General features: G+C 46.7%; 1 protein-coding gene across 2 annotated transcripts in view; it reads left to right on the top strand.

The window, feature by feature from the left end:
* The first annotated feature begins 237 nt into the window (after nt 1-237).
* SYT7 (synaptotagmin 7) overlaps nt 238-23,114 on the top strand; it is a 225,810-nt gene continuing 202,933 nt past the window's right edge. The window contains exon 1 of one of the 2 annotated variants that reach the window (XM_081200660.1): nt 238-714. In XM_081200660.1, the coding sequence (XP_081056786.1) occupies nt 687-714 (28 nt within the window). In that variant the 5' untranslated portion in view covers nt 238-686. The remainder of the gene's footprint in view (nt 715-23,114) is intronic. The other variant, XM_081200664.1, reaches the window with a different exon arrangement.

A 23,114-nucleotide genomic window follows, 5' to 3' on the forward strand; every position in this document is an offset into this window, starting at 1 on the left:
AAGGAGCATCCGTCTCTCGCGCCGCTTGCTGTGGCTTGCCGCTGCTCCGCGCTGCGCCTTGCCAGCCGCCCGCCTTGCAATTCCCTCTCCCACCAGCAGCAAGCAGCAAGTGGACGCGAGTTGAGGGGAGGCGAGCGCAAGACGCGCGCGCAATCAGCCTCGCAGGCTCGTGGCGCGCGCGAGACGGAGCGCGCGCGCGCGCGCGCACACACACACACACACACATCGAGGGGAGGGGAAGGGCTCCGGAGGCTTGGCATGTTCCTGTGTGGACGAGAATCAGTCCGCGAGCCCAGGAGCGGGAGGGCGAGCCCCTGCCACTAAGGCGCCTCCCTCCCTCGCTCCATTCATTCGCCTGCTCTCCTCATGCCGGCGGCTCCCGCTCTTTCGCCGCCCGTCGCCTGGGACTCCAACCTGTTTGTGGAGGTCACTCTTGGGCCGCCAGCAGCCTGTGGCTTCTTCCCTCCGCCGCCTCCTTGCAGCGTCTGATGGTCTTTGCTCCGGGGAGGCGAGTCGGAGCTGGGCAGTGAGCGAGGAGGAAGCAGCATCAGCAGCAGCCCCGTCGCCCTCGCACGATCTGGGACTTACAAGCCAGGCAGCCATCCCCGCCCCATCTCACACCCACCGGCCCCGGAGGGATTTACTTTGTCAGGAGGAGCCCGCGGGGCTGACGCGCCGCTGAGAAGATGTACCTAGACCCTGAGGCGGCCAAAGGTAAGCGCGGAGGAGCCCCCTCTCCCTCGCACGTCGGTCGGGGCAAAGAGGACCGCCGCCGCCCCGCCGCCTGCCTTGTGCAGGCAGCACCGAGCGCTTGCTCCGGGTTGCGAGAGGGCAGAACCGCCGTCTTTGTGTGAGCGCCTATGTGTCTCTGTGTGTGAAAGAGGCGGAGGTCGCGGCGCTGATCCGCGCACCTGAAGAAGAAGGAGGAGGAGGAGGAGAAAGGAAGGCGAAGAATGCCCGCGGCTGATTGGGCGGGGAAACGGGGGGAGGGGGGGTCGGCACCTCGCAAGGAGGCAAAGCGGGAGGGGGGCAGGAACGTGTTAGCAGCTGCGGCTCCGGAGGGCGGTGGCGGGAAGCGAGTCCTGAGGCGGCGAGGTCTTTGGTCCGAGGAGCTGAGGGAGGCTGCGCGGGGACTGACAGGGCGCAGCGGGGCTTTTTTGGCGGGCGCAGCCTTGAGGGGAACTTCCCGTGAGAACCCCGAGGTCGCCGCCTGCTCTTCGGGCACTCTAAGGGGAGGAGGAACCAGCCCCACGGCTGGCGTCGCTTCCGGGGACTGGCGGCGCCTGAGGGGAGCGGGAGGGGGATTCGAGGTGGGACCCTCGAAGGCTGAGCTTGGCCGAAGCTGCCCCCGCTCTCTGCTCGCTTTCCTTCCACGCCTCGCGCCTTTTCTTCTCCGCCCCCCACCCCACAACTTAATTCCTGCTACCCTCCGCCTCTTGCTCCCTTCTTCCGGTCTTCCTTGGACTTCGCGGAGTTTCCCAGTTGCCTCTAGTTCTCCCCCAAAAGTCAATCTCGGGTCGCCGCTTCTCTTCTTCGCCATGAGTCACGAGCCGCTCCCCTCGGAGCCGCCGCGACCGACGAGGCACCTGCTGTTCCTGCAAGAGAATGCCCTGCAACCTGACCGAAACCGCGGCCCACCGGCTTCCCGGCCGGGCGGGATGAGAGGAGGCTCGCCTGCCTCCCAGACACACGCGCGGGCTTCTCTGGCCGGCAGCGGCAGCTCCTTCCTTCCATCAACACGTTTGCTGTCGCCCGTGAACACTTGCTTTTCTGGAGGGAATGTAGCCGGAGTGGTTTGTTTTGCTGATCTAACGCGGTAAACAGGCAGCTTTCCTGAGCACAGTGTGCACAAATGCGCGCAGCACATACTATATATCTCTCTCTCGCATTTTATATTCTGGAATTGCTACCAAATCAGCTTCTGGCCCTGTACTCACAATAGATGATACAATCCCGCAGGGACATGTGGCATCAAGACTGTGGAAAGCCTACACTTTCTGTTGCCTTGTGTGTAGAGAAAAACTGCAGTTCATGTGTATGGGGAGGGTGTGTGTCTTGCCTTCAAGTGACAGCCTTGAATAAGCTCCTTGTGGATGTGGCATTGCCTTCAGAACCCCGGTGCTAGATCAGGCGATGATTTATTAGGATCCAGGAAGATGCCGGACCTGGAATAGTGATTTTCTTCCCCTTCCTAAGCCTGTATGATCATGTTAATGCACTGGCCTGATTTCTGAGAAAGTGTCAAGCAACCACTTACATACATATCTAGCAGAAGCCTAAGGTTTATGCGAGCAAGCAAGAAACCTAATTTAACTTGTGAAAGCAGTATTTATTGTCCCATTCAATTTAATGGAAGTCTCCCACAGTGTGGCCAGAATCTAGGTACTTCTCCAGAGGATCTCACTGTGACTTAAAAGAAGCTTACATATTTCTTACCTCCTCTGTGTAGTGGCCGAAGCCTGTGTATCCGATACGCTCAGGTGGACAGATATGCCTGCATGATATAGTAGGTAGAATGTGAGACTGGGTCTAGGGGACCCTGGTTCAACCCCTACCTGCCACCCACAGAGCTCACTTGCTGTGCCAATCTTGGGCCAATCCGTCTACTCTGCCTCACAGATGGGGGAAAAATGGAGATGGAGGGTGAGCCAGATATGCCGCCTTCTTGGCACATCAGAGAAAAGGAAGGATGCAGATGCAATAATAGGTTGCCAACAGCTATAGGTGGGATGCCCATGTGCCAGGGGAGTACACCTCTGAATACCAGGTGCTTGGAACAAATGGGAGGGGGGTTGATGATAAGTTTCCCAGATGTATCCAATTCGGATGGGGAACCTGTGGCCCTCCTGATATTGTTGGACTCCAACTGCCATCAACCCCAGCCAGCATGGCCAATGGTCAGGGATGATGGGAACTGTAGCCCAGCAACACTGGGGGGTGGGGGGTGGCAAAGGTTCCCCATTTCTGATCTCTATTGGAAAACATTGCTGGGCTAGATGAGCCCACAAGGCTCCTCTTATGCTCTAATTTAAAAGTTATTATACTCAATGGTGAGCCTTAGTGATATCCTGTGACAAACATTACCAGGAGCTAATTGTACAGTACTGCATTTGTAATGTTCTCTCTCTCTTAGTATTTTGAAAGTTGCTGTCTTATTTCTTTCACTTTTGTACAAGTGTAGGTAGGAAGAACACATGGCATCCATCCTCTACCGCATTCACTGTTAATGCCATTAATGCATGCAATCCTCCATTCCAAACAGCTGTATTATTTTCAGCTCAGCTTTTGTAGGCCTCTAAATCCACTTTCCTCTCGTATTAGAAAACAGAAAAGCCAAGATTGCGCGCAGTGCTTCAAGAAAGCATGAAAGTCCACTAAAGAACAGTACCATCAGAATATTTTTCACATTCACCATCCTATTGTCACTAGTTTATTTTTCACAGCTGTACTGTAATCTACAGTATATGAAGCAGAGATGTATATTAAGCTTCCTACTCCTGTTCATGTTTCTTTGCTGAGATACTCCCGTTACTGCAGATTGTGGCACTTAAATTCTTGCTGAGTAGATACTTTATTACAGAGGCAGTGTGGTGTAGTGGTTAGAGCACTGGTAAGACCTAGGTTCAAATTAGCTTTCACGCCATGAACTTTACAGAGTGACTCTTGGCCAGTCACACTCTTTCAGCCTGACCAACCATTATGGGGTTGCTGTGAGGATAAAACTGGGGAGCAGGGGGGAATCGTATACACTTTCTTGAGCTCCTGGCAGGAAGGGCAAGATATAAATGTAATAAATAAATGATAAAGGGCACCTCTATTATGTGGATTGGGAAAGTTTTGTGCTCTGATAAAGTCACACTCCAGCACTATTCCAGACTTTCATTGCTCCACACCTGTCCACTTTCTTTCTGTTTAGCCCCATCAAATGAATTAGCCTGATGAACTGTCTCATTCCACTCTGCTTGCATTTCTGTGATCTTTTTTGAACCCAGCTGCATTAATGAGAGTTTGCCCTTACCCTGCCCCCACCAGTGACCACTTACAAAGGGAGGACACTGCCATAGCTATTCCACAGCACCAACAAGCACCGTACAATAATTTCTTAGCATGGCTGTCCCTCTCTCTTCATTTATGACCTTGGTTGAAATGCATGGGCAGCTATTCCTTATTAAGAGTCAAGACATTGACCAGACGTGGAGGCCTGGCAAAGGAATTGCTGTGTTGGGTTAAGCCCATAACGCAGTTCTCAGCATTCCATCTATTCACAGCAGCCAGCCAGGTACCTCCAGGGAGGCTCGTGTGCATTACGTTTGTTCGTCCTCAGCATTTGGTTGTCAACGCATATGCTGCTTTTGAAAGCTGAGATCACTTCTACATCCTAACTGACATACACTTACCCAATTTTTTTAAAAAGGCTTTATGTTGGCAGTTTCTGCGACTTCCCCACATCTCATTGACGCACGTCTTCCTTTCCTCTACCAGCATCCTACTAATAGAGCAGCAACAGATGAATGCAACCCCCCCCACAATCTGGCACACCTCCAGAATCTCCTGCACCTCCTATTGGCTAAGTAATAACACTATCCTAAGTGTTCCTGCACTTAGTTTTAAAGGAGTGCCATAAAAGCGCCCTCCGTGCCAGGATATTCATCAGACCTAATTGGGACTATTGAGGGGTCCTACTCTGTGGCTCTGTGGGGCAGGACTGCAGCTCAGGGGTAGAGCATCTGCTTTGCATGAAGAAGGTCTTGGGTTCAACCCACAGTTTCTGCTTGAAACACGGGTGAGCTGCTGCCAGTTAGTGTAGACAATACTGAGGTAGATGGGCTACTGGTCTGACTGGGTATGAGGCAGGTTCCTGTGCTTAAACTCCAGAGCATCTTCACTCTTTGTGCATTTTGCTGTATTCCATGACCATGTTGTGCAAACATTCCCAATGTGATCATTCTTTGCTACATCCTTGTGGCTATTTGTGAAGTTCCAGAGCTTACTCTATGTGAAATGGCACTTTGGTCCTAAGCATGCTTATTGCTTAGGAATGTCCTCCTAGGTATGCTTAGGGGTCACAGTGGAAGTGGGTGAAAATTAAGATCAAACCGTCTTCACAAACATGGTACAAGACTGTATGTATGATGTGATCTGAATAAAAGGAATCGTCTGAAACATCCTGTCAATAATAACGGCTAAATCAGAAGCCTGTAGGCTGACCAGTCCTATTCAGTGAGACCCCCAACTGGTCTTTGGAGGAAATACAATGTAATTGGTGTATACAGTGGTACCTCGGGTTACAGACGCTTCAGGTTACAGACTCCGCTAACCCAGAAATAGTACCTTGGGTTAAGAACTTTGCTTCAGGATGAGAACAGAAATCGTGCTCTGGCGGCGCGGTGGCAGCGGGAGGCCCCATTAGCTAAAGTTGTACCTCAGGTTAAGAACAGTTTCAGGTTAAGAATGGACCTCCGGAAGGAATTAAGTTCTTAACCCGAGGTACCACTGTACAGGAGAGCAGGATAAGCATTTGCCTAGAGAAATATGGTTGATGTGGCATATGCAGCATGAGAGTTCCAGATTACTATGCTGTGGTGTGTTCTGAAAAGCAACAAAATAGGGTTCTGGCTCTGAAAGAATTTGAATCTTCAGTTTGTGAAGATTCAATGTGAAACAAAATGATGATACAATTCCTCCTCAAAAGGGGGTGGAGGGCTTGAGCGAAGTGCTGTTGTAGCAGGAGTTTGCTAACCCTGTGTCTCTTTGGAAAGTTTGACTCCAGTTCCCATCAGCCTCAGCCAGCATAGCTAATGGTCAGGGACGGTGGATGTTCTAATTTGAGGAGTCCCAGGTTCCCCACACCTGCACTATATCAATAAAACAGCAACAAACTTACTTGTGGGCGGCATGAAAGTGGGTCTATGATAGTTCAGAAAAAGATGTGAAAGACGTGTGATTTAGAAAGGATTTTAAAGGAGGAGTTGTTTCTCAATAGTTTTGAAAGGAGACAGCTAGGAAGCTCCATTCAAAGAAAGCATAAAAGGGGGTGGAGCTAAAAGGAGATTAACATGCCTAAAGAAAAAGGCCAGTGTGTGTGTGTGTGTAGAAAGTGTTAAAATGTGGAGAGTGGGAGCTTGAAGCACATACCATTTAGTTAAAACCCCTCTTTCAGTTTCTGAGACCCCACAAAACAAATGGTTAGAAAAAGTGAAGATGGTAGTGGCATGATTTAACATTGTTCACAAGGCTTCTTCAAATGGTGTCACTTTGGTGCCTGTGAGGTTTATAAACTGATTAGGTCTCCCCTGGATAAAAGGCACTTTGCTGTGTGATGCATTGTTAATTATGATTAAAGAAAAAACCAAAGTTTAATACAGATACCAGCAGTAAGGGGAAAGATGAAGTTAAACGAGAGGTAAAGGCTAGAGTGTAAAGAAGCTTTTCAGATATTCTGTGTGATTGAATCAAGAAGGGCTATCCCCAAAGGACCTTTTTGGAGAACAAGAAAAGCAGGGAAGGAGACATCTGAACACAAGTTGCCATTAGGCAAACCATTGGGTGCTTTCTAAAGTGGTTTCAACATGGCCATGCCAAGTTGCAAAGTGGGCTGGAGACAACAGGTTTAGATGACTGGTTTGCCTTCACCACTGGGTTATGCGGGCTCCAAAAAAGCAGTTAGCTATTGCCCCCAAAGTTATGATTACTGTTTATTATAGACTTACTCACATCGAATGAGAACTTCTTCCATACAATTGAAAACACTGCTCTGCAAGAGCAGCACTTATTAGAAAGGCTTGAAATAAAAGCCACTTCCCAGCGGAAGGCAGATTTTGCGTTTTCAAATAGTAACTTCCCATGTTGGTTGTGTAACCACTTTGGTTTTTCAGTCCTTTGTGCTACCCTTCAGAGAAGTGAGGGGAAATTGATCACTCCTGACTTCCCCATAATCTTTTATCAGGTGCCAAATCCTGGTCAAACACTTCTCTGCTAAGCAGGGTGACACTAATGACCAACTTCCCAAGTAGTTATATGCAGTATGTGGTAAATTACAGAAGTGTTTTCTGTATTCATTGAACTGCCCTGATTGTGTGGACAAAAATGTGGTTAAAGGGCAGGCAATGTCTTCATGGATCTTGAGGCTGCAGGGACAGAGGTGTGTGTATTAAGGCTGAATAAGAAGTGGGCTCGCACTGCGCAACACACACTCTTAGAAGAGGGATAGGCCTGTGGCAGATTGAGCGAATATCAGCTACAGTGGTACCTGGGGTTACATACACTTCAGGTTACATAGGCTTCAGGTTACAGACTCTGCTAACCCAGAAATAGTACCTCGGGTTAAGAACTTTGCTTCAGGGTGAGAACAGAAATTGTGCGATGGTGGCGCGGCAGCAGCGGGAAGCCCCATTAGCTAAAGTGGTACCTCAGGTTAAGAACAGTTTCAGGTTAAGAACAGACCTCCAGAACGAATTAAGTATCTAACCAGAGGTACCACTGTATTATTATTATTATTATTAGGACAGTGTATGATGGGCCTTATTGTTGCGCTAGCTGCAGAAAATGATGAGGGAGGAAAAAACGACTGCAAAATGGCATCTTGTGGTATGCCTGATCCTGCTCAAAGGTGCAGGCAATGGGAGTCTGAGGCTCCTACCTCCAAGGGGAAGAGACACCCCCTCTCTTTCACCCCTCTTTTGCTTTCAGTTCAGTGAACTTCCTTTTACTACCGGGGCTAAGAGAGTCTGTGGCCATTCCTTGCCAAGGCCACCCTCCTGCTACTTCAAGGGATTGCTGATGGGCTCCAGGAAGGGAAGAGTCAGACCCTGTTCCCCATGTGGCAAAGCCCCGTGTGCCCAGAGAGTCTGGCGGTTCCTCGCGAGCCTCTGCCCTCTCGCTCTGCTTGCTCGCCTTTCGCGGCCTCAAGAGTTGTATGAGAAGCCCTCGCTCGGCAGCCGAAGAGCAATACCTCCTCAGGAGGAGAGAAATAAATGAGCACGGCGGCGCCTTCAGGATGTGCGCCTCTTTTCCTCTCGGTCTTCGGGTTGAAGAAAAGGCACGAGTTCTTGATGAGCAAGTGTCGAGGGACTTCGAAGCGAGAGGCTGGGGAGGAAGGCGACGCCTGAAGGCTCGGAGTTGGGCTGGTTAAACATGAGATGAAACAATATCCAAAGGGTTGAGGAAAGAGAGGGAGCCGCTGCTGGGCTTGCGCGGCACACGCTCCCTCTCCCGGTGGCGCTGCTCCACTCGCGGGCAAAATTACCCGGAGGCGGAGCCTGCGGTGCAGGCGCGGAATGATCGGCCTTGCCGAGCGACACGCCCTCTACCGTTCCCAGCAGCCGCGGCCAACGTGCTCCCTTAGCGGCGGCGGCCCATAGCCTCCCGCCCCGCGCGTGTGGACGCACAAACACGGTTGCTCAAAACTGGCTTCCGAGTGACCCCAGCGCTAAAAGCCCTCGCCGCCTTTTGCTACACACTCCCTCCCTCTGCTTCCTAGTTAAATCCGGATCTCTTTCGTGCTGTTATGTAGAGCTGGTGATGGCGGACCTCAGATCTCGCTCTCCCGCTACGCCCCCTTGCTATTGTTACTCCCCGCTTTCTAATTCCTGGCTGCTAAACTCAACGCCTTGCTCCGCTCCATTGATCTCCGCCTTATCACCACGTTCGGTCTGGGCTCGACCTCCCCCCCCCCCCCTCGCTTCTCTGAACTAACCGAAGCAAGAGAAAAAGACATTTGCAGGCAGGAATCCTTTTGCCTGGAGCCGGGCAGAAGGAGGCCCCTCGCCTGCACCCGGATATTCCTGGGTAGAACTGTTGCATCACGGAGAGTGCCGCCTTTCCCCTTCTCGTCCCTCGTCTCGATCCCGCCCACTGGCTGTAAAATTCCTCCGATGCTGCTGCTGCTGTCAGGTGCTCACTGTCTCCCGGAATAGCTCTCGCGGCGTGGCTCCCCACCCATTCGCCCCCTCTCCAGCCCGTGCAGCAGGTGAGGTCAGCCTGACAAATTTAAACTCGAGGACGGAGCTGCAGGACGAAGCTCCCACGGCCTCATCCCACCTGGCGCTCAAGCTGCTAGAGAGAAGCAAAGCGACCAGAGAAAGGAAGACAGATGCTGATAATATTGCTGCCACCCCTCAAGCCCCAAGGGGTTCGGCTACGATATCTTACGATGTATTTAACAGCAAAAGAGGGTGGTTTGGGGTTTTTTTTTTGGTGGGTTGGTATAAATGCAGGCAAGAAAGTTGCCCTTGAGGGTTTGTGTTTTAAAAGCAGCAAGCTATGGGAAAGTGGAAGAGCATAAGTGCTAAGCTTCGCATCTAGAAGGCGAATGGCCAGCTTTGTGAACATCTACTCCGTACGTTAAAAAACAAACTAACATGAAATCTCCACGTTCTCCCTGCTAGTGAGAGATGCCTGGCCATTGTTGGGGAAAGAAAATGCTGGACTTGATGGGCTGCTGTTCAGATCCAGCAGGGCTCCTTCCTTAAGGTCTTAAGATAAGGATGGTGGGGTCAGTTTAAGACATGTGCTAGGAATCTATAGTCCCCATATATGAATGGCTTCAAACATGGTGAGGAGGCCATAGGTGAGAATGTGGGGATGTTAAGGAAGGTAGGAAAGAATATATTGCTTTTATATTATCCCTCCTCACTCACACTAGTGAGTAAACAGCAGGGCCTATTCCCTTTGCAACTTATTGAAAGCAAGTTGATGATTCATTAGAATCCTTTAATTAAGCAATCCAGTCTGGCTTGTCCAGTCTGGATTGTTCCTGGTAAGTTTCCCCTTTATTGCCCTCTTAAAATAACAATAACACAGCACAGTCTTCTTTAAAAGTAAGAATAAAGTTTTACTCGCATTCAGTTCACAGCAGTAATCTGAAGGCAGTCTTTATCTTGTGGTTACAGTGAAAAGGAGTCTGAGCTACATCTCAGACTTCCTTCCTGTGTGCTCCATCCTATCTGAAGGTGTAGCCATGTGCTGGCTAAGAGTCAGGAGAGTCCAAGACTTTGAGTAACAGAGTAAGAGTCAAAGAGAGAGATGGTTGCGTGACCAGCCCTTTTTATCCGGTCAGCTAGGGTCATGCCCATCTACCTGGCCACACACAGGGGGAGGAAGTTCTAGAGCAGGTATGACAGGAAGTCCTCCCTGTCTGGAGCCACATTCCCCTGTGTGTCCATTCTAGGCAATAGGAAAATGTTGTACTTGACTGCTCTAGTAATAATACAGAATCCCACAGAATCACAACTGGCTTGTACTTTATGCCTGCCCTCCTGTCTGTCTCATGTAGAATAGGATTTTTGTGTCCCCACCCCCTTAGAAATTCTATAATCACAGTCTTGCACCAACATCTCTTGTCCCAGTTCAGAGTCAGAAGAAGCTGCACACCATTCTGAAGACATGTTTCAAAATATAGGCCTGCTACTTTGATTAAGTTGGGCAAGAGACAGAAGGCCTCAAATGAAATCTACAAGCACTATTCCCTGTCTCCCTCTGCAGCCACCCAGTTTGACCCAAGTCATGCCCTTGTAGTCTTCTAAAAACAATTTATAAGGGGCTGACAAAACACATAAGCAAAGCATTGCTCCTTTATCAATATGCCCCCATAACTCGAGCACCAGTGCTTCACCAAGTGTGTTGCTCAGGTATGTGCAGAAAATCCAGGATCACTAGAGAATCTTCACCACCTCTTACCATAGACCATCTTGTGTGTTTCTCTAATAAATGCATAAACTGGTACATATACAACAGAGTTGCAATCGGGTGGAGAGTAACTAGAGACATTAAAGCATTTGTGCAATATTGGCGGTGGGGTGGGCATGGACAGACCTGTGGCCTTCCTGATGCTGTTGGACTCCCAACTTTCAGCAAGAAGGAAATCATAATGCAGTGCAAGGAAAGCAGTTTACCAGCCTATTGGGTGCTGCTCATACCAACATAAAAATGGGTGATGGGTCTGATGTGGAGCTGTGAGAACCAGATTCAGCTCACTTTGGGTGACTTTGAGCAGAGCTGCTATATATGCTGATTGCCTCATGTAAGGAAGATACATGTATGATGTAACACTGTCGCCTGTGAGCCAGGTGCTCCCCAGCCAAGCTGTTCAACAGTTGGAACACCCACATACACTATGACATCATTACATCCAAAGATTTGGGCTGTGTAAAGTCTGTCTCCCCCTCTCTATCTGAAGAACATAGCAAGTGTCCTACTGGGCAATGAGAGCTCACACTGGAAGTTGTGTGTAAGGCAGAGGTGACTGTCAGGTTTGATATGAAGGAATGGGCTGCAAACATTAAGATGGGGCTAGAGAGAAATTGTGGGCTGCTGACTGGCTATCCCTCTTGTATGAAGAATAGTTCAGGTGTTTCCTCTTCTATGGGTACATAGGCTGACCAGCTAATACACATATTTTCATGCCTACAATGGAAAAACTGCCAACTCAAATATTATTAAACAATTATCACAATATGAACTTCAATTTTGGACTATATATATCAATATATCTCCCAGCCCTGCACAGAGATTGTCTCCACATTAAGTAAAGTAACAGATGAAATGTTTCTTGCAACCTAAGTAGGTTGCAAGCTTAAATAACATTAAAAAAAATGTTTGAATGTGCTATAGAAACAATTAACCATCATCTCAGGGTTAAGCTTAATAAATTTACTGCCGTGCTATGTTTTAAAGCCCTATAGGAATCAGGGCAACTAACAGCAGCCTCCACTCAGGCTGTCCTTATCTTTGTCACAGCTTCTACCTAAGTCTCTGTGACTCTCCTTAAACTCAGCCCCATATCTGCCAACTTTAAAAAAGCATGAGTCAGATTACTTCAAACCGTGAGATTTAGATTTATGTCACACACGTCCCCTTTTTTAAAGATAAATGAAGTTCTATTTTTTCCTTGGTTTATGACCATGGCACATGCTGCAGGCATGTTCTCTTTGTAACTATGAAAAGTGGATTTTTTCCCTTTTAAAAATGTAAGATTCTCATCCCTCAGTTCCAGGATCTCAAAGGTTCTGAAACCTCACGACTCTGCATGTAAAATGGGAAGAGTCAGAATACTATGTCTGTGGTGGAAAAGTACTGTGCCAAAATACGTTTGGAGAGACTTGGGTTAGGTCATCCTTGCTTCAGAGGTGAGGATGCTAGGCAGAGGATCAGTGGCAGTGTTTGTGCCATGGGGGTGTTTATTTGATGCATGAGTGTCTCAGCTTTTCTGCAAGGAGCTCAGGGTGGTGTACATGAGCTTCTCCCTCATTATATCATCACGTGATTGTAGTTTAAGCTGAAAGTTGGTGATTGGGCCAGGGTCAACCTGTGAACTTGGGTGAGCAAAGATTTAAACCTGGGTCTCCCTAGTCCAAAAACCAGCAGTCTGCATGCTACATTGCAGGACAGGATGCTTGTTCCCTTGCTGGTTTCATTTTTCCTAAAGTGATGAATCTGCTGTCTAACCTCATGCCGTCACGTATCATGGTGGCATCTGAGCAACCTTTCACCCCATTCCATCTGTTTCCTCTTTGTCCTGATTTATCCTCTTTTCGTTTCTTCCTCTCTGTGCTTTCCTGAGAGTCCTATCTGTGATCAGCATGTTCAGGTTTGCAGGAAGCAGGACAGACGGGTACCCAGGTGAGATTGCCACTGATAATGCAGAATAAGAAGGATGTGAGACAGGAGGGAGAGGTGACCTTGTGTTAAGTTAATCAAGTCTGAGTGGAAAGTGGCCAATCGCGTAAGAGCAGATAAAGCAGGGCTAGTGGAGGAGTCTGAGGAGATGATGGAATAGACATGAAAATGTTCGTAGTCTGTGAGGCATTATTGCACCCAGTTGTTTTGTTTTATTTTTACAGCAGCTACATCTGAGTTGGAGTATTATTGGTTTTCATTACTGCATGATATGATTCTGTTGCAAGGGAAGGCATTTCCAAAAACTGAAGGTGTTCACTTACCAATAGTAATAAATATTTATACACACGCAGTACAACTTAATTACCATGGATGCCATTTCACTAGTTAGTTAAGCTAGTTCTAGAGCAATTATTTCCGTCCATATGCAGAAGCAGAAAATGGCTATTCTGAAAAGCTGCAACCCTGCTCCTAGTTACATACATGTAATTCTGATTGAAACTGGTGGAACGTGATGAAGGTGCGAAGGGCTGCAGACTAAGGGTTTGCACTAGTGGCAGGAATAAAGTATCAAAAGAACTCTTTCAGTGCCACCGAGGATCTTGTGTCAGAAATGTAGAGAGAAGGTATGCTAGTAGTACACATTCTATTTTTCTTAGTCCAGCTGGTACTGAACAATCATTAGTTTACAGAGCATGGAAACCAATCTTTGGGATCAGGGATAGAGAATCATATCAGAGGTTCAGAAGAGGTTTGCTAGGAAGAGACGGTTGGCCTTGCTGCTTATATAGGAGAGTGGAGAACTGTACCCAATTAACGTTATGAGCATATGGAAATTATATTCATTCATTGTGAAGAGCAGACATGAAAAAAAATCCCATTGTGTTGTTGTCAAGACACCTAAAGTTTGATGACCTAGGTGAGAAGAAGCAGAGTCACAAGGCATGGCAATTACTCTGAAGCAGTGTTCTTAAAACCCTCATAACTGAGCTGTATAGAACCTTGATTTTGTGTTGGCACAATGGTATGCAGATGTCCTGCATGTGACAATGAGTGTGATCTGAGAGAGGTAGGCCAAGCTATGCTCCAAGCTCTTTCTGGGGACACACATGGAACAAAGTATAGACCTTATAAGATTCATTCATTCATTCATTTTACATTTATATCCTGCCTTTCCATGAAAGGCAAACTCAATGCGGCTTTACAAAATAGACATTTAGAACATAAAACAAGTTAAAATGCCACCACCATCATAAAAATACACAAATTCGCAGCGGTAACAGCATCATAAAACACATTCAGCAAGCAGCAAATAAAACACATAGTCAGAGACGCTGAGTAAAAAATGCCCACAGGAATAGAATTGGTCTTAATAGCTCATTTAAGAAAAGGCAAAGAGTGTGTTTATGTCAGAGACACCTCTTTTGAGGAAGCTATTCCATCTCTTAGACACTGCAACTGAAACGAGGTCTCTCTTTCATTCCAGTCAACTGTTTTCATTAGCAAAGGGGCCCCTGGAAGCTGAACACAGATCAGATCACATGACAGGATATGATCTTTGAGGAACCCCTGCTCTCCCAGACCAAAGGCAACACTTTGAATTGAGCTCAGAGTTGAATTTTGGCATACTTGGACTGCCTTCAAGAGAAGCCCCGCATAGCATGCATTGCAGTAGTCCAACCAGGCTGTGGCATGAATGAACAAGGCTAGATCTAATTTCTCCAGAAAAGGACACACAGCTGGCAAGTCAGTTGTAGTTGGGTATCAGTCACTACTAGCCATGATGGCTGTGTTTTGCCTCCACAGTGGAAGGCTGTAATGCTTCTAAATGCCAATTGCTGGAAATGGATTGTGCTCTTGTGCTCAACTCTAGTTTGCGGGCTTCCCACAGGCATCCAATTGGCCACTGTGAAAACAGAAGGCTAGACTAGATAGGCCACAGGCCTGATCCAGCAGGCTCTTCTTACGTTATTATGAAAAATGCAATCTTTCCCACCACTTCAAGTTGTGCATCCATAAACACACTTAGATCCAGGAGTTCCTTCCACTCCCCAAGCTGTAAATGTTTTGCTTCAGGGGGAGTGCAACTCTACCCAATGCTGCCTGAACATCACTTCTAAGATAATCAGGACCACCAGCCAGCTGTAGCCAACCTATTGTGGCAAAAGGGTTGTAATTTCATAGTTTGGACCCTCATTTTAATCTTATTTCCATGTAATTCTGTCCAAACTTCAATAGGAGCCAGCATTTTTCTTAGTCTTTCGTTGTTACACAGTGACTTCAGTAAATAAATTAGCCTCAGCCCTAGGAACTATAAAATGATACAAATCTGAAGTAAGTAAAGGAACATGTACAAATCAAAATCCTAACCACATGGTAGTAGGGCATCCTTTTGGGAGTAGCTAGCCAGTGAGTGCACACCTTTTCTTATTCTACGGTGTCCTTGACATAGTAGTTCATACCCTCAATTACTTCAGCCTCCCTTTCAACAGGGCTCGCAGCAGTGATCCTCATGGCTTGCTGAAAGTTCTCTACTCAATAGGTCTGAGCTATTGTGAATTTATAACACCCACTCTCAGTTCTTTACATTGGTGGAACAGAAAATACTGAACTGATTGCATTTGGTGTGTGAAACCCTAGTGGTTCAGAGTCTGGTTAAAATTCATTGCCTTCTTTCCCTCAGTCTTATTGGCACGGCATCAGCTACACATGCTTTCCCTCAGTCTGGGTGGACACAATGCCTTTCTAATATGGGGAGGGTTAACCACGTGAAATTAACCCACTACTAGGGAAGTCTGAGTGGGTCTTTTGGCTATTGACTGGAATCAGGATGTGAGCAGGCATTTATTCAGAGTAGTGTTTCTGGATATGATTCCCATTAGGATTTGGGCACTTGTCTGGGGGATCAACACCGTGACATATTTGGTGTGATGATGCAGTATCACATATTAGGTGAACCTGTCCTGTGTGTGTTTATGCACAGTCGTAAGTGTGATGGTCCAGGGTTGCAGATCTGTGGCTACATCAAAGGCTCCTACTATTTTATGCTGATTGTGTAGCTCCCTAGAGCTGCCCAATCAGTATAAAAAAGGAGCTTTTTAGCCAATGAGAAGTTTTCTTATCCTTTTGCTGATTGGAGCCAATCATAGTGACAAGAGGGTGAGTCAGCCATTGAGGATTGGCTCCTGGGATCACTCTGGAGAAAGCACACAGGAAGAAAAGCGAGGAGTTGTTGTTCTGTGTGCTCCGAAACTGCGCATTTAGGAGTACTGAAAACACAAGGCACTTTAGTTGCAAGAGAATGGTGTGCAAGTTCTGCACAATGGAACTTCAGTGAAAATTCAGCTTGAGTCACTGTGAAATATCCTATTCGGAGCACTCCAAATCATTTGCCCCTGTATGTGCATAGTAAATAGTAGATCTAGCTGAAACACATGGAGTTCTGCATCGATCATTGCAACGCATCATTATTATAATAATAATTGCACAATTATATGATTATTGTGTAATCTTAGAAGGCTATTAATCTTAGAAGGGGGTGTGGCTGTGAGGGGGTGTGGCTATCATGAAGGGACCCTGCACTTCTGAATTTGCCACTACACTACTGTGCACAGTAGCCAATCAGTTCATGCAATACAAGACAAGCACACAGGAAAGTTGTGCTTGCTAGCCAGTTTTCCCTAGATATTTTTTTGTTGCCATAGCACCAGTCACTATTTGAGCAGAACCCAGTCATATTGGTGGCTAAAGATACCAGCGCAAAACAGAAGGGAGAGGTGATGACGGAACACAAGTGAAACAGAAAGGATGTTGGACTGGAATATTTTTTGTATACCAGCATTCCTAAGGTGCTGCCTTCTCGGACAAAGAAAGATGCAGAGTTAATTCAGACATTTGAACAGATGCTTCCCCCATCCCACCTGTTTCATGCAAACTATCCATGTGATTAGGATTGTGTGGAGAAATGCTTGCTTGAATGGGGCTGTGCTTAGCAAGGGCATAGCCGGGGGGGTGGGGGGGTGGCACGGGCAGCTGCCCTCCTAAATTAACTAACTGAGGTTCTGCTGCCCACTCCCCCCACATGAAGTCTGCCCCACTAACATAAATCCTGACCATGTTCATAGTGCTTAGGCTATAGCCCCAGCCATCAACAGCCATTTCCATAATAGTGACATGGGGCAAAATGTGCAGGAACCTGCTAAATTAATCCTGAGAAAAGAGAATATGTGTGTGGTGTGTATGTTTTTCTTGGTCCTGAGGAATGATCCATATTGGTATTAGACTTCAACACACACACACACACACACTCTTTGTGTGTGTGTGTAATCAATATTGTATGATTTCCACAATCAGAACTAGCAGCACATAGCTGACTTCCCATGGTAAGCATAATGTTGTTGTGCGGCTATCTAATATTGTGTTATGCTGTATTTGCTTCCTTTGGTTTTTCCCTTCACACCTCTCTGCCATTTCTTAGGGGGATGTGAGCTTGGATAAACTGGGAGCAGGGAAACAGAGAGCACCTCCTCATTCTAAATTTCTCCTCATTAATTTCTAAAAAGAGAGATGTTGGGCCTAAAGCCTGTCTGAAAGCCAAGTCCTTTACTTAGAAGCCCTGCTTTCTAATCCCAGATGCGCAGGAGCTGGCTGTAGCTGCTGAGGGATGAGGGAAATGCATTTGGCATTTGCTCAGAGGTGTTTTCATTGCTATTATTGGCCCATGTGTTCCAAGGATGGGTACTGGCATTCAAAACAGGTTTCGAAGCTGAGGCCTTGTTCCAAGTTGAAGCCCTATCCTGGGCTAGATTTTGGTTGCATAGGAATCAGAAAGTGTGCCATACTTTCCGATTATGATTCTCTCTCTCTCACCATGAATGTGTATAAATAATTGAAGCCCTTGGAGGCAGAGTGGGAAAGTGATTTTCAATGCTGCCGAGGTGTGAAAGCTGGTCCAAGGCAACCAGCAATCTTTGGCGTTTCCTATCTCACGTCCCAGAATACAGAAACTATTCGGAAGGTTGTTGCTGCAGAAGGACAAGGATCTCACTCCAGAAGAGCCCTGAAGGGATGTTGCTTGCACAGGACACGGCTGAGGTACTGCCGCCTCCTTTCCCTCCCTCCCTCCCTCCCTCCCTCCCTCCCTCCCTCCCTCCCTCCCGCTTGCTTTCTCTCCTGCTGTGAAACATACAGAGGGTGAGGGAACTGCATTAAATGTTTAATGAGACCCTGACTGAGCAAAGCTGGAGGAACCACAGTAGGAGAAACTGTTCTCTCCTCTAGGGTCACTGATTTTACACATAGCTCGCTCCATGGCAGCACCAAAAGCCCTTCCCTCATGGGAATGAACACATAACATTGCTGCTTCCTGCAGGACTTATTAGTCACAAAGCAAGCAAGTTCCCTAACTCGGGACTGCAGTGAGATTTTAACAATATGCTGATATTACTGTCCTGTTGTGAGGCAGCATAGCTCACAGATAGGGAGGCTCAACTAGTAGTCTGGAGTGATGGTGAGAACTAATATTAATAAGGATATCAGGTCCCATGTGATACATGCTAGCAGTGATACGTTACGTTCCTAGGAGTGCTTCATATCAGAGGCCAAGTTCAAGAGAAACAAAAGGGTGAGACACAATACATCTCTCTCTAGGATCTGACTACCCCTCCAAGGCTTCATCTTCTTAATTGAAGGAATGGCGGTCCTTGAACAGACAGCCTCGCTGGAGGTTGATCCATTAGGGCAAATGGAGCACTCTTCCCAAAATCCTAGTCAGCCCTCAGCCAACCTCTGCCTGCCTTCCTATTTACCTCTTCCTATTTACAAGCAATCCTTGGGTGGCACTGGCTGCCATCTTCCTCCTCTTGAGTTTCAATTTAGCTGTTGTAGAACTCAGCAGGGAAGAGGATGGGGGCAATATTTCAATTAGTTGGCTCTGTCTGCCAGCGACTCTGTCTCTGTCTGATGGTGGACTCTGGGCCTTCAATGGGAACCAGTCACTACTTGACAAGCTTGGAGTCAAGTGTATTATTGGTTCTCCAGGTGGAATCTACACACACATATAAAAAATGTTTTTTTTAAGGAAACGTTTTTAAAAATACATTGAATTTGGCATAGCTCACTGTCTCCATCTAGTGTCACATTTGTGTATTACACTTTACAACAAATTTAAAACATTTTTTTTGCAGCTGTATAGCTGAGGCCCATGACTTCTTGCACAAATGAATGGGCTCTGGGGAGTGAGAGGTGTCTCACATAGTGGGCCTGGTCCCTTGGGGGAATTGGGATCAGAAGGAGCTGCCACCTTGGGTCCTAGTTTGTGGGTCATTGGGACTGGGAGCAGGGGCAACACATCCCTTTTTGCTGCTTGAGGTGCAACAGGAACTGCCCCCTTGCCCTGCTGCCACCACCACTTTGCCTGCCTTGCTGCTTCCACCATTGGTGGAGAAGTAGCACTGACATTGGCATCACTTTGGGGTGAGATTTTACATGCTCCCCAAGATTTCACACAATTAGGGATGCAATTTCTGCCTTGGGGGCATCTGCCACCTGAGGCAGCTGCCTCGTTCTTCCTAATGCAGGCATAGGCAAACTCGGCCCTACAGATGTTTTGGGACTGGCTAACAGGACCAGTGGTCAGGGATGATGGAAGTTGTAGTCCCAAAACATCTGGAGGGCCGAGTTTGCCTATGCCCTGCCTAATGGGTGAGCCAGTTCTGCCTAGTGGCTCCAGATTGGCAGTCTTGGGTTTGGCATCCAGGACTAGTTTTGCGCTATGGATGTGACCTGCTCCTCTTTCATGTTTATGTCCTGGCTGTTGATCAAGGCCAGAAACATGACAGTGGCTGCTTCTGCAGTCCTACTCATTCCCATTACATGTACTTTGCTCCTACACCTTTTGCCATTTTTTTTGTTTCGTTCAGTAATTTTGTTTTTAACTGTTGTTCAGTCTTTGGTGCCTTCAGCTAGAAAGGCAGTATAAAAATGAAACACAGTAATAATACTAAGAAACTGGAGAGAGTTTCACACCAAAAAGGTCACTCTTTGACCTGTGATGAAAACATTTCTACATTTATATGCTGAATAAACAGGAGCCTCAACAAATACTCTTCAATTACACTCATTTTTGGAAATCTGAATATATCCAAGAGCTGACCTTTAAATCTCGTGGGGATTCATGCTCCTGCTCCTATATCTGAAGTGGTGTCCTCAACACCAGCATCCTGCGCTGCAAAGGATCCTGGGATTGGGCAGTACAGCCACTACACAAGCTGGCCCTCTGTGGAGCAGATAGGTAGACGTGTTCAGAGGAGGGCGATCAAGGGTCTGGAAACCAAGCCCTATGAGGAACAGTTGAGGGCGTTGGGTATGTTTAACCTGGATAAGAGGAGACTAAGAGGAGATACGATAGCCATCTTCAAATATATAAAGGGTTGTCTGTCACATAAGAAGATGGAACAAGCTTCTTTTCGCCTGTCATGGAGAGTAGGGCCCAGGCAAATGGGTTCAAGTTGCAAGAAAGGAGATTCCGACTAAACATCAGGAAGAACTTTCTGATGGTAAGGGTTGTTTGACAATGGAGGAGACTCCCTCAGAAGGTGGTAGATTCTCCTTCCTTGGAGGTTTTTAAGTAGGGGTAGGATGGCCACCCATCAATGTTTTAGTTGAGATTCCTGCATTGCAATTGATTGGACTAGATGACCCCTATAGTCCCTTCCAACTCTACAATTCTGTGATTCTATGAATCGATGTACAAGTGAATTAGTATTCTTTGTAGCTCCTGTGTGTCTCTGTCTTCAGCTGGGCCTGGGCTTGGTGTTCATGCTCTCCTCTTGCATTCATGTAAACATTTGTGTTCAGTTGGCTATTGCATGAATGTAAATGTTCCATTCACATTGCATAAAGCTCCAAAATAATGTATTATGAAACATGAGCAAATCAAGCATGCAGTGCTAACTATCTGAACAGCTACCCTGATTTCTGCTTACAACTTGTCTGCCTGTGTGCAGAACTGTGGGTGACTGATCATTCAGTATAGATTGGTTACCCATTAACACACATTAATCATCTTGCCAAACTTGCAGTCAGATTGGATTTTTGCCATTCTTCCAGTGCATGTTAATGAACTGAGTGGGGAAGTAAATTTGGGTTAATGATTGTGAGTATTCACTCAGGTGTAATGTCAGAGAGCCAGGCTGCTTGCTCATGTGGAGTATGCTCTCTCCTTAGTGAGGACTCAGATCAGGGTTATGGCCAATTTGCAGCCAAGGTAGGCAACCTTTTCCTGTCAAGGATCCCATCCCCTTTGGAGGGCATAATCTGTGCAGGCCCAACATATCTGCAGTGGATGGATCACCCCCTTTTCTTTATTTCCCTCTTTCTGATAACCCCTCTTTCCTCCCTCTTTGTGCCCAGTGGGCTGCCAAGGGATGGGCAGATAACTGTTTCCACAGATTTGAACTGATTGCTTGCAGAGGCTTTTGAAATGAAGCCCAAGGGCCACATGGCTCTATAGGGTTGCAGGTTCCCCACCATGGATTTACAGAATGTAGACCAAGAATTAGGGATTTACAAAGAAGGTGAATTTCAGGCAGCCTCTAGAACTGGGATGCAACAGCAACCATTGTTCTTATTGTTTATTTCAAAGCCAGAACAGAAATGTGAGCTTGTGCTAATAGCATGATGCAAGGCAATAAGGAAGTGTGGTTAGGACACCTAATCCAGAATAATCTCAGGTAGAATATTTACATTTAAAGAATGATTATTTTAATTAAAAATCAGAACACTGCAGGGCTTAGGCAGAAAGGCACAATAAAATTAAAATGCATTTCCAGATAATTCACTTTGCTTCTTTCACTTAATCCTGTTTAAGGCATGCTTTGCTCACACATGTTCACTTACCTTTCCAGAGGTGATTCCAGGATTTAAAGTGGTTACCAGCAGGCAGATCCCCTTGGCAGGATCCCCACCATTAGACAAAGGACACATGGCACCCCAGCCAAATTCAGGATGGGATGCAGGGATCATCGTGAGAACTGAAATGTGTGTTAGGACTTATCTGGTGCTTTCCCCACAAAAACCCACTCTCTAACACTGAATTGGAACAAATGGAAATTCAGGTTTTCCATGGATTGCCGTTTGTTCTGATTCAGTGGTAAAGAGTGTGTTTTTGCAGTGAAAGTGCCAGTGCAAAAAGAAAAAGGAAAAAAAAGGGCTAGGACAGGACACTTTAAAGTGCAAACCTGTGTCTAGAACATGGCACAAAAGTCTGGATGAGCCCTTAGTTAGTGTGTGTTCTTTCAAAGAGCTCCTCCTAGATAGCAAAAGGTGTGGAGGGAGAGAAGTCTTTGCTTTTCAGGTCCCTAGACCAGGGATGGGAAACATGAGGCCTCCAGATGTTTCCAGACTCCAGCTCCCATCATCAGTGCCCATTGGCTATGTTAGCTGGGGAAGATGGGAACTGTAGTTCAGCAACACTTGGAGGTCCATAGTTTCCCCAGTCCTGCTTTAGACTCAATGTAAGTGTCCTAACAAAGGACAAGCAAATATAAATGAACCAATCATGGGCCTTCATTTGAAACAATAACTTCCTAGCATTTTTGACACAGATACATAGACAGGAATATACAAATTCTTAATGACAGGGTAGTGACTGCTAGCTGTTACAGAGCCTTAGCTGGTGATGTGTGTTGCACAGAGTTGGCAAAACTATTCCTGTGTGCTTATGGAGATGCTATGATTGTGACTGTGACACAATGTTTCTGTGGTACCCATTGCCGATTTTCTAATGGCTTGCATCTTCATTTTCTACTCTTCATCAGTGTTTGTATGTCACTTGTGGCCTAGGAAATGGTCTAAGAATGGCCTTGCAAATGGAGGCTGGAAGGGTGTGTGCATCCCTATTTTCCAGGGACAGTCTCAGATTTACAGAAGGCTTTCTGGTTTCTGACTCAGTCCTGAAACGTCCTGCTTTTCTGTAGAACGTCCGAGTTTTCATTGGAGAAATGTTGGAGGATATGGAGTTATGTGACCCCTGAGCCAGGAGATAAGCAACTATACAACTTTTAAAAGATACCTGAAGGCAACCTTGTCTGGAGGTTTTTAATGTTTAATGTTTTGTTATGTTTTATATATGTTGGAAGGTACCCAGAGTAGCTGGGGCAACTTAGTCAGATGGGCAGCATATAAAGAATAAGAATAAGAATACGAATAGAATAAAGGTAAGGGACCCCTGACCATTAGGTCCAGTCGTGTCCGACTCTGGGGTTGCTGCGCTCATCTCACTTTAGGTAAAGGGACAATAATGGTATAGGATGTCCCTATTTTCATTGGAAAAATGTTGGAGGGTATGTGGGTGGTGGACCCCAAGGAGAAAAGCAACATGTTTCTTCTTCCCTAAGGCAGTGTTGGCCTTGGCCTATCTAGGTAAGCCAAGCAGCTCTGAAAGACCCTCAATGAACTCTTAATTTTCCTGTACATGCCCCATGTCTCTTAATCCCACA

The sequence above is a fragment of the Podarcis bocagei genome (genome assembly GCF_964188305.1).
Source record: "Podarcis bocagei genome assembly, chromosome: 1".
NCBI lineage: Eukaryota > Metazoa > Chordata > Lepidosauria > Squamata > Lacertidae > Podarcis > Podarcis bocagei.